At 51.8% G+C, this 12709-nt stretch overlaps 2 protein-coding genes across 10 annotated transcripts in view; one reads left to right on the top strand and one right to left on the bottom strand.

Annotated features, from left to right (window-relative positions):
* Positions 1–12709, top strand: part of LOC116940305 (WD repeat and FYVE domain-containing protein 3-like) — a 112984-nt gene that overhangs the window by 74569 nt on the left and 25706 nt on the right. For 7 of the 9 annotated variants that reach the window (XR_004402529.2, XM_032949944.2, XM_032949948.2 and 4 more), the window contains 8 exons: positions 246–290; positions 1102–1267; positions 1989–2164; positions 2592–2740; positions 4177–4297; positions 5393–5478; positions 6023–6103; positions 12112–12166. Coding sequence is in view for 8 of the 9 variants with exons in the window: in XM_032949944.2 (XP_032805835.2) it covers positions 246–290; positions 1102–1267; positions 1989–2164; positions 2592–2740; positions 4177–4297; positions 5393–5478; positions 6023–6103; positions 12112–12166 (879 nt within the window). In the remaining variant the exon portion in view is untranslated. The remainder of the gene's footprint in view (positions 1–245; positions 291–1101; positions 1268–1988; positions 2165–2591; positions 2741–4176; positions 4298–5392; positions 5479–6022; positions 6104–12111; positions 12167–12709) is intronic. The other 2 variants (XM_032949943.2, XM_076065707.1) reach the window with 2 other exon arrangements.
* On the bottom strand, positions 5266–9478 carry LOC116940308 (uncharacterized). The gene is made up of 2 exons (XM_032949949.2): positions 9097–9478; positions 5266–7408 (listed from the first exon to the last, which is right to left on the bottom strand). Exon 2 carries the CDS (start codon positions 7398–7400, stop codon positions 6618–6620), a length of 783 nt encoding a protein of 260 aa, XP_032805840.1. The 5' UTR covers positions 7401–7408; positions 9097–9478; the 3' UTR covers positions 5266–6617.

Raw genomic sequence — 12709 nt, 5'->3', positions numbered from 1 at the left:
GCTTCCGCGTCCGTCTGGAACGTCCTCCCGATATCAGGGAGCCACTGGAGCTATGCGCTTTTAAATCTACGTACGGTGCGAAAGAAGCACAACATATGTACGTACGTACAGACATTGTAATTGGATCAGGCTGGGTCCTCTTCCCGAATCGACCGTGGCTTGCTCTTCCCCCAGTTGAACGATGCTGCTGCCACGTTCTCGACTGCTCTTTATATTATTACTATTGTTTCTCTCCTCTCCCAAAGCTCATGGATGAGGCGGAGCAGAATGGGCAGGATGTGATGAGACAGGTGAGCTGCGGCCGGCACGTCTCCAACGAGCTGTGAGATTAACTCCAGATTCACGCAGGCACCCGTGGTTTAGACGGCGTTCCCGGCGTTTGCTCGCTAAGCAGGCCAGCCTCGGGAGTTGAGTCAGCGTCATGCTCTGTGCTGTTTAAAATCGGCCACCTTGCTGAATGAAGTTGGGAGTAAAGTTTGCCGTGAGTGGTGAACCGACCAAAGTCCAACTGCAGCTTACCGGGCGAATTCCCGGTTGTCTGGTGTTGGCCCAGTCCAAACTTAGCATTCGACCAGAGCATTTAGCCTTTTGTCTACAACCTTCAAGTGCTCTTGGAGTTGTGTTTTTATTGTCTTAAGAATTAAAAGTGTTGTTTTATTGGTGGCCTCGTCACCAAATAAATGTATCTAACTTGACTTATAATGACCGTGGATTATTCTCTGCTGTGATTTCATATTAGCTGACACCTAATTATGAATGAGATATTCTTAAGTTGGCAAAATCACAAGCTCCCGGCTGTAAGATGGTGAGTTCGTTCACGCCCAGGCTTAACTCTGAGGTCACCAACGCGAGCATTTATTGGTGGGAAGTTAACAGCAATTCCGATGTGGAGAGAACAAGTTCTTGCCTCAGGAATGTTTAATTTCTCAAAACACAGGACCTCCGATGTTAATGATAAACTCTCAGTGCAATGCAGAAACTTTAGACACTGCACGTTGTGCCCTTGTGATGTAATCCTTCGGGCTCGCGTTTGAGAAACCGCGGGCGGTCGTCGCTTTTCACCGAGCTGCCCCTGATCACGCGGCGCTCACCTCCCCGCAGAAGAGCGGTAAAGTGCGGCGAGTGATCAGCTACGACAGCAAAGAGTTCTACCTCCGCCTGGTGTCGCAGTCCAGCTTGGAGCCCGTGGTCGCCACGGAGACGGCCGAGAGCGAGGCCGCCCGGCACGAGGAGAACGGCGGGGAGGACGGCATGGTGGGGGTCAAAGGTCAGCGGCAGAGTGTTTACGATGCGGTCGACGGTTTGGGATTCGTGGCCGCACTCGCAGGCCGCCGAATCTTCCATGCGCCACTTGCGCATCAGGCGGCCGCATCGGCCACTTGCCCCGTCCCGATTCGGTTGATGGTCGATCATTGGCGGCGTGGAAGGTTTAAACCGGGAAGTTCGACGGTAGGGGCCTTGTACGAGAGATGTTTATATTTGACGTCGGCCTATCGCCCACTGAAAATTTGTGATCACAGTCTCCGGCTTGAGCTGTGCACGTTGCCCCGACGGCGAAGCAGTGGGGAGAGTGTTCGGTGGGTAGATGAGGGTAACGATCGAATTGGCTGATTTTTTTTTGCTTCCCCCCCCACACCCAGACTTAAGCTCGGATCGTTTGCTTGTCACTTCACATTCGATCATCGGGCGGTGGTTCTGCATCAGACGATAGTTCCGTATCAGACGTACGCTTCAGCAAATGCAGAAATGGTCTCCCCATGTGAAAATACATTTTAAATCGGTCTTCTTAATTTAGGACGGTCAATGCCGAGTGGCTGACCGCTCAGAATTTTCAAGCGTTCTGCGTCTAGGTCAGCCGTTATCCTCGTCTCGCGAACAGTGCCCTGCGTACCGACATGATGTTTGCGATCCCTTTTCGGTAATAAAAACTAAAATCGCGAACGAGTCGTTTTAAGTCACGCGGCGGCCTGACGTGTCGTCGTCGGCAGGGCTCGTGAAGCCGTTGCAGAGGTCTCGCTCGGGCGTGGAGCCGGGCGCCGGCCTGCCGGGCGGCGACGATGAAGACGGCCTCCCGGACCCGATGGCCGACGGGGCCGGCATCGGCGATGGCGGCGAGAAGACGGAGAACCAGACGGTGCTGAGGCTGCTGGCGGAGGGCGAAACGGTGAGCAGCCCCGTCCCCTCCCCCCCAACCTCCCCCTAGCGCATTACTCCCCATCCTAGCCAGAGCGCAGCAAAACCACCCACAACCTCCGATTAGCATTGTTGGCTACATACGGCGCGAAAGAAGTTCAACACACATTGACCGTAACCCTAGCACACACACCGACCTCATTTCTTCTGCCTTAAACCTGATCCTCGAAGCAGAGAACACTCAAACCCTCACTAATCTCCAGCGTGGCCCAAGTTATACCATACCATAAAACCACCTTAACCTTAACCCTAACGGCCTGGGCTCTAATTGAAATACAATAAAAACCCTTTAAATAAATCCAATTTACAGTCATCTTAACCCGAACCCTGATCAGTAACACCAAGCAGATCCCAACCTCGCCCAGCCTGACCCCGCCTCTCCGCCGTGTCGCTCCCAGATCTCCCAGATGTACCGGTGCGCGCGAGTGGAGGGCCTGGACACCAGCGAGGGGCTGCTGCTCTTTGGGAAGGAACACTTCTACGTCATCGACGGGGTCACCATGACAACCCGCCGGGAGATCTGCGACATTGACATGCTGCCACCCGAGTGAGCAGCTCCGGCACAGCCACTGGTGCAGCAGCAACAGCAGCCTCGTCAGCTGTAGCAGCAGCCTCGTCAGCAGTAGCAGCCTCGTCAGCTGTAGCAGCAGCCTCGTCAGCTGTAGCAGCAGCCTCGTCAGCTGTAGCAGCAGCCTCGTCAGCAGTAGCAGCAACCTCGTCAGCTGTAGCAGCAGCCTTGTCAGCAGTAGCAGCAGCCTCGTCAGCTGTAGCAGCAGCCTCAGCCGTAGCAGCCTCGTCAGCTGTAGCAGCAGCCTCGTCAGCTGTAGCAGCAGCCTCGTCAGCTGTAGCAGCAGCTTCGTCAGCTGTAGCAGCCTCATCAGCTGTAGCAGCAGCCTCAGCAGTAGCAGCCTCGTCAGCTGTAGCAGCAGCCTCGTCAGCTGTAGCAGCAGCCTCAGCAGTAGCAGCAGCCTCAGCAGTAGCAGCCTCGTCAGCTGTAGCAGCAGCCTCGTCAGCAGGAATAGCCTCGTCAGCTGTAGCAGCAACCTCGTCAGCAGCAGTAGCCTCGTCAGCTGTAGCAGCAGCCTCGTCAGCAGTAGCAGCAGCCTCGTCAGCAGTAGCAGCCTCATCAGCTGTAGCAGCAGCCTCGTCAGCAGTAGCAGCCTCATCAGCTGTAGCAGCAGCCTCGTCAGCAGTAGCAGCCTCATCAGCTGTAGCAGCAGCCTCGTCAGCAGTAGCAGCAGCCTTGTCAGCAGTAGCAGCAACCTCGTCAGCTGTAGCAGCAGCCTTGTCAGCAGTAGCAGCAGCCTCGTCAGCTGTAGCAGCAGCCTCAGCCGTAGCAGCCTCGTCAGCTGTAGCAGCAGCCTCGTCAGCAGTAGCAGCCTCATCAGCTGTAGCAGCAGCCTCGTCAGCAGTAGCAGCCTCATCAGCTGTAGCAGCAGCCTCGTCAGCAGTAGCAGCCTCATCAGCTGTAGCAGCAGCCTCAGCAGTAGCAGCCTCGTCAGCTGTAGCAGCAGCCTCAGCAGTAGCAGCCTCGTCAGCAGTAGCAGCCTCATGAGCTGTAGCAGCAGCCTCATCAGCTGTAGCAGCAGCCTCATCAGCTGTAGCAGCAGCCTCGTCAGCTGTAGCAGCAGCCTCGTCAGCAGTAGCAGCCTCATCAGCTGTAGCAGCCTCATCAGCTGTAGCAGCAGTCTCATCGTCAACAATATGAACCGTTGCTGGCACATCAACAAAATTTCTATCATGGCTGTCAGAAGCACCGTTGTTGGTTCCTGTATCATCCTGAACAGCATCAATATCATCATCTTCATAACCAGGCCGGACGTCCCCAAGCTGCCACCCTCCTTGACGGTCCTGCGATGAAACAGTCATCATCATCTTCCCGATGTCATTGCATGAAGCGTTTAACCGTTGGGGGGAATGCGCGACACGGCACTGACTCCCTTCGTCCTTGCGTGCGCGATTCCGGGTGGTCTCGCCACCCAGGCTGCAGGACCCTGTGATTCCCCGTGGGACCCGATCGCCTCCGTCGCACCCGCAGCGCGCGTGCAGCAAGTTCAGCTACGAGGGCGTGCGCGAGGTGCACAAGCGGCGCTACCTCCTGCAGGTGCCGCCCCTCGTCCGCTCGCGCGCTCGCTCGCTCTTCTCCGTTCCGTACCGTGCCGAACAACCACAGCTCCTCTTGTCAGTTCACGCCATGTTGTTCATGGCGTCTGTTTAACTGATCATCGCCACGCTGGTCGGTGCGGGTTGGTGAGAGGGGTAGGCCCAGGGCCGCTTCAGGGATCACTCGCCGCTGGTGTTCGCCGTGGCCGGGAATCTAACTCAAGTCATTGGGTTCATAGTGAAGTGTACCTAACCACTGTGCTGCCATGCGACCCCTTTCTATTATCATGAATATTTCACTCGTAGTCTCTTGGCACGTAATGATTTGCCCATGGCCCCCCTTAGCTCCGCTGATTTGATGAATAGTTTGTGGTATCCTGAGCCGCAAATCAGATTAAGAATCAGAAATGTTGTTGGCTAACTTTTACCATCTATGTCTTTTCACGTTAGGAACCGTCTTAGTAAAAATAAATATATCCCATTCATAATGTTTATTTAAGTTATTTTGCCGGGACACACAGCCGGAGTTTGACAGGCTATTTACTGCTTAGTTATGGAGACAATAAGGTCCATAATGTCAGTGCCACCCTTGAGCAAGGAACGCCTGTCGTGCTGTGGATGCAAACAATGTATGTGTGTGTGTGTGTTGAACATTTTTCGCACCGTACGTCACCAACCGTGCTTATCGGAGGTGCGGGGGAGGAGGACAACAAACTAAACACAAAAAGCAGCTCTAAAGTAATGAGTTTTCAATCTAGATTTAAAAGTGCATTTCTCCAGTGGCTTCCTAATGTCGGAAGGAGGAACGTTCCAGACGGCCGCAGGAGTGCCATTTCAAAGCGAAGCGCGACGCGGTGACCGCCGTCTTCTTTACGATGGCCAGCCCAAAAGCCGCTGACATTGTGAAGAGCAGGAAGCTGAGCTCGTGCGAAACGGAATCTTTCATCAGAAACCACAGACCCCCCCACCTCCTTTCCAAGAAGAGACATTTAATCTCGAATGAGTTTGTACACAACGTTCACTCAAGTGGCGTGTGGATTTGTCAAACGTATCACCGGAATGCCGCTGAGATCCTCCTCTTGGTATTTTTGTTTAGCCGATGGCCGTGGAAGTATTCTCAAACGACGGCAGGAACTACCTCCTGGTGTTCCCGCGTGGGGTGAGAAACAAGGTGTACCAAAGGTAAGGCCTCTGGCGTGTTAAGCACCAAATCACGAGCTTAAAAGCCTTTGCAAACAAAGCACAAAGTGATAAAGATCATCAGGGTGTAGACTTAACCATGAACGTTAACGAGCTCTCACTTAGTTTTTCTACGAATGTAACGGTGTTTGTCTGTGTGTGATGATTGGGGGGCGGTGGCACAGTGGTTAGCATTGCTGCACTACGAACCCGGCGACCCGAGTTCGATTCTCGCTCACGGCCAACACCAGTGACAATTATCTGAACCGGTCCTGGGCCTCCACTCCGTCGATTCAGCCTCAAATGAATACCTGATGCAGTGTGTAAAACATCAGCACTCGGAAGACAAAGGCGGCCGGGCCGTGGTGCTGGCCAGCCCCACCCCCTTCGCATGCCTGCGCTGGCCTTCATAGGTGCTCTCTAACAGCACTTGCCACAAAAGTCTGTTAAAGGCTCCACGGGGGATCTTTCATGTGCGATGACTGTGGAGTTGGGGGTGGCGAGGCGATCTCAAAGTGCGTCCCCTTTGTTGCCCGGACGAGCGCAGGTTTTTGACGATTGCGCCGTCGCTCGCGGACAGCAGCGAGAGCGTCTCCGGACAGAACCCCAACGCAAGTGTGGAGGCCGGGTGAGCGAAACGCAATCCGCGTGGAACCATGAGGCGCTCGGTGTTGTTGGGGTTTTCCTGAATCGGGAGTTTATTTTTTGTCAGTGACGGAAAAAACATTGGTATCACTGTCCAGATGTATTTTTCTTATTGGCTTGGGCAGTTTAAATGATGGTCTGTTGTCCATTAATTTTTACCCACCTAAGTGTAAAACTGTTACTCTATGGCATGTACATTCCCTTAAAAATCTATTGAAATTAAAACATTTCACTTTCAAGTAAAAATGTGTGTAACAATCCAATCTGGCTAATTTTGTGTTCTTGGTGAATGCCGAGTTAAGTGTAAGTTATTTAATTAATCGGCTAAATCTAGAGAAGTAGGTGGCTTTGCAGGGACAAGGTTAACTTCGCTCTGCTGTAACACTTCTGCGTCCTGCTGCTGCTCTCAAAGTACCCCGTGAAAAAACACCCCTCTCTAAACTTCCATCTCCAACGTCGCCCATATCCCTGAGGTGACGCCGTAGCCGAAAAACGCTTCATCTCCAGGCAGTTTGCGTCTCTTTCGCCACGGAGTTGGGCGTTATGAGCCCGGAAAACCTTCCCACCCCGCGGTTGGACCCCTTGTTGGTGTTCTTGAGCAGGCCGGCCCTACGTGCCCTCTCCTCCTGGCACGAGGCCAGGCAAGGCTTGCACACCTCCGACTCGTGCACCAGCAGCAGGGACGCCTCCTCGGGGCTTGGCTCGCCCCCAACCGGCCCGCCGCCCGTCTCCGGCGGGGCAAGCGCAAGCGGGTTTCGCTTCACGTTGAGCTTCTGGAGCTTGGGCAGTTTGGCCACGGTCTCAGGCAGGCCCACGATGGCGTTGTCGAAGAGACCCAGGTCGGTGAGCTCCCGGAGGTGGCCCAGCCAGCGCGGCACGCTGTCCAGCTCGTTGAGGCCCAGGTTGAGGGTGCGCAGCTTCTGCAGCTGCGCAAGGCCCTCGGGGAGGCCGTGTGTAGCCAGCCGGTTGTTGCAAGCGTTGAGGTGCAGCAGGCCGCTCAGCTGGCCCAGCGACTCGGGCAGGCTCTCGAGCCGGTTGCTGTGGACGTCGAGCGAGCGGAGGTTGACGAACTTGCCGATGGAGGGCGGGAGGACGCGGAGCGCGTTGCGGCTGAGGTCCAGCTCGTCGACGTCGCTCAGCTTGAGGAGGCACTTGGGGAAGGTGGCGAGGCCCGCGTTGCTGAGGTTGAGGCGCTTCTTCCCGTCGGGGGTGCTGTGCACGGCTGCCTTGGCCTGCTTCAGCGTCAGCTTCCGGCCCTTGGGCGCGCGTTTCTTGGGCATGATGGCTTCTGCACGGGAAACAACGAACACACACGGCTCGGGTTAGCCTCTAGTCAAAGCTGTTTATTTTGCCAGGTGAGCCCCACTGAGCTATTTAGCTCTTTTTCAGAAGCGACCTGGCCACAAACGATAGCTCAACGAAGTGACTTATCGTGTGGAACTTCATATCAGCCACATACTCTATTAAAGCATGGTTTTTATCCACTAATAAGCCTCCCTAAGCCCTCACCATCTCTCATGGTCTTGCAATGTGACAGACAGTCCATCCAGCACCTGCACATGAGACTGATTTCATCACTCCATTTTCACGGTGGTTCTCCACTCAGGCGTGTTCCCTCCTTTGGCTGTCACTCCGTCATTAGTCTCGACCGCGAGTCACCATTCCTTCTAGCGACAGTCAAGGTCAAAGTAAACTTAATGAGTAGCAATGGCCTTTTCTAGAATGAGGAGGTTCAGATTTCTTTTCTTGTTTTTTTTAATTAGAATTTTACAAGCTAGGGTACAGTGTTTTATACAGTTTTTTTACATGTTGCAAACGCTTAATTGATTACTATCTAACAATGGACATTCGAAGGAAGCTGAATGCAGTACGAGGTAAATTCACCTCGTTTACACCCAGCTCTGAAAATATTTCCGCTGTCCCTCGCGCACACAAATGCACAAACTGTACGCAAGGCATTCATTGCGCTCCAGTTCTTCCTTGTTTTTTGGATGACTGACTTCAAAACCTGAGAACCGAAAAGCTTGACGCCAGTTGCGAAAACCGAGAAGAGACAACGCGGGCCGCCGTATTTAAGCGCAGCACAATTATAAACTAAACTATTAAACTATGCTATTTTTATTTGACCAGGTAAGGCCCACGGAGCTGTGTAGCTCTTTTTCAGAAGTGACCTGCCAACAAATGATAGCTCAACCAAGTGGCTTATTGCGTGGCAATTTATAACAGCCAAATACTCTTAAACGAACTGTTTCGAAATGCGGAGGGTAAAACCGGATGAGACCCAGAGAAAAATCCTCACGACCACGGGGAGAGAGAGACACGCAGACTCCAAATATACAGCAGGCGTAAGGGCTGTGGTCGAACCCACGACCTCCTGTATACCAGGCGAAGTAGTTAACATCTCGCCACGTTGCAGTTGATGAGGTGACGGCACGTAAAACGCGGCCACACGAGAGAGGGGCCGGGCTGGCCTAGATAGGGCCACGTTCCCTACGAATGCCGTGCAGTCGTTACCATAGCTGCGAGCGCTGCGCAGCACGGGTAACAGTACACGCTCGCTGTGCCGGCCGCGATGAGGGTGTGGGCTCCCATCGGTATGCGCCGGGGTAACGGATGTCCGCCCTGAATCTCACGTTTCTCTAATTGAAAAGGCACGGCGCAACGGCGTTGCGGTCCAGCGGACCCAGAGTTCGTTTGGCCACGGGAAATGTGACGGGACAAGCAAGTTGATCTCACCCGACCGGCTCGTGCTGTCTACTTTAGTCTTGGTCTCATTGCTTTATTTTGTTTTTGCATTCAGAAAGGAAATGCCCATTAAGGAAACATATGGCTATCAGAGAGAACAAGTATTTTGCAACCGTCCATTTTCACTTGTTACCACGAAAGAAAAAAAGAAGAAAAGAGTTCGCGCATGTTTCTTCTGAGAGCCGAAAACATTTGAAAACTTTGTTTTAAAAAAATGTGCGCGCAGCTTACCGTTACTGCTGCGAGGCTTGCGCACAATGTGGTGTCTTCAAGCCCCGGTCGGCTTCTCCGCGGCCAGCGCAGAGGACGTCTGGATGAGGCCACTTTACCAGCCGCACTCGCAGTGGAGAGGCCGGAGTGCGACAATCTGACTACTCAAGCCCCCCCTTGAGGATCTCGTACCGGCTCCACTCCACCGCATCGACAAAGCCCCCCCCCCCACCACCTCCCTCAGACTTCGACTGCGGGCCGAAGCACGCTCACGTTGCCATCGAAGCGGCGGTCGTTTAAGTTGAACTCGAAGAGGGCCAGTGATTTGTTTTCGCCTGCCAGCCAGGGAGCCACAACTTGGGCGCACTGAGGCCCCTTGTCTGCGTGCCAACTGTTGTGTGGCGTTGCCAGGCAACGTTCTGACTGCCTCGTAAATTATGCATGAGGTGGGAGGTGCCGTGAATGGGAGGAATTGCGTTTAACTAAATCAAACAAACCTTTTTTTTACCAGGTGAAGCCCACTGAGCTTTATAGCCATTTTTCAGAAATGACTTGGCCACAAATGATAGCTCAACGAAGGGGCTTATGTGGAAATTTATAGCAGCCAAATACTCTAAACGCACGTTGATTTTAAATGTGGAGGGAAAACCTGGAGGACCCGTATAATATTCCACCCAACCACGGGAAGAACATGCATACTCCAAATATACAGGCGTCAGTGTCGGGATCGAACCCACGAACATCCTGCATACCTGGCGAGGGAGTTAACATCTCCTAGCCACCGTGGCATATATTGGTGGTCTGCTGGCTGGTGTACAGCAATACGTGGATTCTCTTCTATCACATACAGCCAGTCAGGTATGCATACTTTGGTCAGGGATGCTTATTGTCAGGGATGATTACTTTGGCTTCTGGGACTCCACCAGGAAGCTGGAGGTTCCCAGCCACATTTGAACTGTTCACACGGCAGCCGCATGGCTAAATCATCCATCGCTGCTTCAGCCAAGTTCAACGTTGGCTAAGGTGCGGAGCCAGTGATTAATTCCCTGCTGTCAAGAGACATTTCCGAGGGCAGGATCGCGATGTCCCCTCTAGCTTCAGTAACTGTTGTCGCGCCTGATAGGTCACTATGGTTTGTGGGGTGGGCGTGCGTTGACTGACGGGCATCGATTCAGTTGTGCTTTTAAATTGGATTCTGTCAGCATGGATTAGTGAGTGTCCTTGATGAGGCGAGGATCGAGGATCGAGACATTTCAATTTCTTAAAGAAAAAAAACACTATGTTTTTTTTGACGGAGGCTGCAATCCAGAAAGGTGATTTTTGGTGTTGCTTTTTATCCATTCAACGTCTTGGGGTTTTCATGCGCGAGTCCCTGATCTGTCGCTTTGGAGCCTGCGTGGTTTCCTGTCTACAGCACAGGGAATATTTGAGTAAGTTTAAGCTGGAAATCGTTGTAATTTCCCTATCGCACTCAGCCGGAAGTGTTGGCTAAAGATAGCGGTGCCTCCTGCCACATACACGGCGAAGAACTTTCTCTTGAAGAAGCGCACGTTGGCATTGCGAGTGAAGTATGGGCGAGGATGCTGATGCCTGCCTATTATTTTTGACTCGGAACAGCATTGCCAGCGTTCACCAAGACTCCTTTCCAATAAACAAAAATCCGTGCAGATGACTGAGCCGGCACTGAGAAGGACACGGTTATTAATTGTATGATAGGAATGTTATCAACGTGATGGCAACACTTTTCGTCACGCTGCGCTATGGAGCCCCGGGGCGTGCGTTCAATTCCAAGCAGAGGCTAACATCGACTGCGAGTGTTGCGCGGAGATGTTGCTGAGGTTCTTCACCAACCGGCATCGACCGGCGTGGTGAAGGTTAAATAACCCCCACGACTGATACGGCATGGGGAGACCTTGAACCAGCAGTAAATTGATTAAGGGGCTATATATTATTATTTCACATATTCATAACGTAATGGTGGTTAAAACGCGTGTAAAGAGTTGAAGATACAACAATGGAAATGGTATTATTTTGTTTTGATGTGGGTATTTATGATCCACGTCAGGTCACCTAGCAGCCGGCACCACTGAGATTCAAGTGGCCACCCAGACTGGGTTCTCACGGGTAGCGAGTTGATGGCCTCAGTACACTTCCCAATGAATGTGCAAAAACCCACCATATAAAATTAGTACATTTGCACAATGTGGCATATACGAGTCTTAACTAGACCTGGGATTGATTCCAATTATCATTGCGTTGTTTGCACCGAATTGTAATCGACTAAAATTTGTCAAAGACCCGACAGAATGATCCATTGCTCCGATGTTCCGCAAAACCTTCAGGGCCACAACCCCCCAAAACCACACCCACACAAAAGCCATCGCAACAGCAGATGTGGATGCTTGATGCGCAAATGGAAGAAAAGAAAACTATCCGTTGTGTGACTGTGGTTACCCGGCACAACAGATCAAGGAACGCACAACTCAGAGAACCAATTCACAAATAGGAAGGAGGCATCGGCAGCGATACACTCTGTATTCCTGGAGCAATTATTTGGCCCAAAGAAACTCAAAGATAAAACTATTATTGGGGCTCTACATCAGCCATACAAAAAAGACTGAGCTGCAATCTGCAATGTAATTGTAATTTCAGCGAACATTGATGCCTCAATTGTATTTTACCCCACTTCTGCCGCTGAAAATGTATATCTTGGCTTAAATAACTTGCTTTTAGTGTTGGGGAGTATAAAGTCTTATACAATAGGATGTATCTTGAACTTCTTTCGTAACCAACCATGATAATTATTGGACAGACTTCATAAGTAGTTCCCTGGTGTCATATTCCATGACCATTTCTTTACAATTGATGGTGCATGCAATACTGAATGTAATTTCGTTGTCTCTCGACATGATGGCGATTAAATGGGCTAATTTGTGTCAATCATCGTGTTCCCAAAACATACAAGTTGGGCATTAAAACCATGGCCTTGCGACAAGAATAGAAATGAAAGCCCGGCGGTGTTCCATTGTTTTTCAGGTCGGGTCTGCTGAGCGGCCTGGTTGGAGAGCGATCGGTGACGCAGCGCTGGGTGGTGCGTATCTTCACCGGAGAATCGAACCCTTTACCCCCAAGATGGAGATGCCCCAAGTGGCACAGCGGCTCACAAAGCTGCCCTGTCATAGCCACAGAGCCAGAACAGCAGACTTCCCTGCTTTCATATCCAGGTTTCAGCCACCTCCGATTGAACCTAGTGCTCAAGTGTAGTGTGTTTTATTGGCCTCAGCACAGTCGTCACCGTTTCATTATTTCCTCATCACCTGAGTGCCCAACACTCTCTTTTGGCAGTAGTGGCGGGGGGCATTATACGCCCGTGATGGCAATGAACCGAGAGAGTGTACATCCACTCCTCATTAGTATGTAAGACCTTGCCCTTTGAAGAACATTAAGTCCTTTCATTTATTTTTGCCCATAATTAAAGTGAATCCATGCTAATCCTCATGCTCCCGTGGCAATTCATACAGAATTAAATAGCAATGCTGCAAGATGTATTGTTGCAGCGATCTCTCTGACAAATTGAAATTCGACATTTACGGTTGATCAACTCATTTTATGTCCGTTGACATCTACAGGAGCT

This window comes from Petromyzon marinus, chromosome 8 (genome assembly GCF_048934315.1).
Source record: "Petromyzon marinus isolate PM22_M1 ecotype Great Lakes invasive population chromosome 8, UKy_Petmar_22M1.pri1.0, whole genome shotgun sequence".
NCBI lineage: Eukaryota > Metazoa > Chordata > Hyperoartia > Petromyzontiformes > Petromyzontidae > Petromyzon > Petromyzon marinus.
The sequence above is the reverse complement of the archived record's forward strand: the minus strand, read 5'-3'. Positions and strand labels throughout refer to the sequence as shown.

Excerpts from the sequence above, each read along its gene's own strand:
- LOC116940308 (XM_032949949.2), bottom strand. The coding sequence starts at position 7,400 with ATGCCCAAGAAACGCGCGCCCAAGGGCCGGAAGCTGACGCTGAAGCAG.